Source organism: Sinocyclocheilus grahami, unplaced genomic scaffold (assembly GCF_001515645.1).
Source record: "Sinocyclocheilus grahami isolate Dianchi unplaced genomic scaffold, SAMN03320097.WGS_v1.1 scaffold826.1, whole genome shotgun sequence".
Lineage (NCBI taxonomy): Eukaryota > Metazoa > Chordata > Actinopteri > Cypriniformes > Cyprinidae > Sinocyclocheilus > Sinocyclocheilus grahami.
Window position 1 is genome coordinate 489511 of NW_015506005.1, and position 1151 is coordinate 490661.

The 1151-nt window shown below is 39.0% G+C and overlaps 1 protein-coding gene across 1 annotated transcript in view; it reads right to left on the reverse strand.

Annotated features, from left to right (window-relative positions):
* LOC107562501 (transient receptor potential cation channel subfamily M member 5) overlaps positions 1 to 1151 on the reverse strand; it is a 15791-nt gene that overhangs the window by 9351 nt on the left and 5289 nt on the right. Inside the window, exons 12-13 of the mRNA XM_016247130.1 lie at positions 723 to 846; positions 98 to 243 (exon numbers count right to left, since the gene is read on the reverse strand). Of these exons, the coding sequence (XP_016102616.1) occupies positions 98 to 243; positions 723 to 846 (270 nt within the window). The remainder of the gene's footprint in view (positions 1 to 97; positions 244 to 722; positions 847 to 1151) is intronic.

Sequence of the window (1151 nt, forward strand, 5' to 3'; positions counted from 1 at the left end):
TTTGGTCAGCAGGGCCTGTGCAAGAGCATCCAGGTTGATCATGGGGATATGGTTGGTTGGTGGCATGATAATGTAAGAATTAGACATAAGCTGTTACCTGGACACCATCGTGAGCAAAAAAGCATTTAGCATCTGCCAAAGTGGCGAGATTCAGGACCGTTGCTTTGCTCCAGCAGCATGTTTTCCTCACCAGGAGCGAATAGGCTCTGTCTTCACTGTTTGAATAACACTCACTGAACAGATCTGTCAGAACAGTGCAGGCATCAGGACTGATAGTTCTGGTAGTTACACTTTATACAGGCTTTTCAAACAGCTTAATGAAACAGTTCACCCAGAAATTAATATTTAGTGTCATTTACTCAACCTAATGCTGTTCTTAATTTTTAATTAGTTTAATAAACTGTGTTTTACAATAAAAATAACTAAGGGAAACTGTGACTGTGAAAGGATTATTGTAATGCATAATTAAAAATGACTCTGAGTTCACAATTTTAAGTGTGAAAAGCCTAGTACTATATAACAATGCAATCCATGTCAGTATATCACAACTGTCACAATCTTTTATTGTCATTTTAAAAAGCTTCCTTGTACCTTAAAATTGGATTATCTAGTTCCATCTTCAAGACAAAAAATTAACCCAACAAAGATTAAATGTTTGAATGACTGGGTTCTCCACTCTGCTGAGCAATGAGTCTGTTGCTTGGTAATGGTGTGATTCTCACCCATAGCAAATTGCTCATATTTGGCATTCTTCATACTGCGAGCAGTCGCTGCTTCAGTAGCCAGATGCGCCATCTCCTTCATGATCTTACAGCCAACCAGAGCAGCTGCCACAGCCTCCGGACCCTAAAACACACAAATAGTTATTAAAGATGAATGTACAATAATGCATTGAACAAGTTAGGGTGACCATACGTCCTTTCTTTCCCAGACATATCCTGGTCAGGATTTCTAAATAGCCAGTTGTCTTGGTGTTGGCTTTGTTTTCCTATTGACGTGCTCTCTATAGTCCTCATACAATATATGTACGCGTATTTGCATTGCTTTGACCGTTCTCTGTAAAACTTCCTCGCACTTCATGATTGGTTGAATGCCTGCATGCTATTGGTCAGACAACGTTTCAGTCATTACTGTCAATAAGTATAAAAACA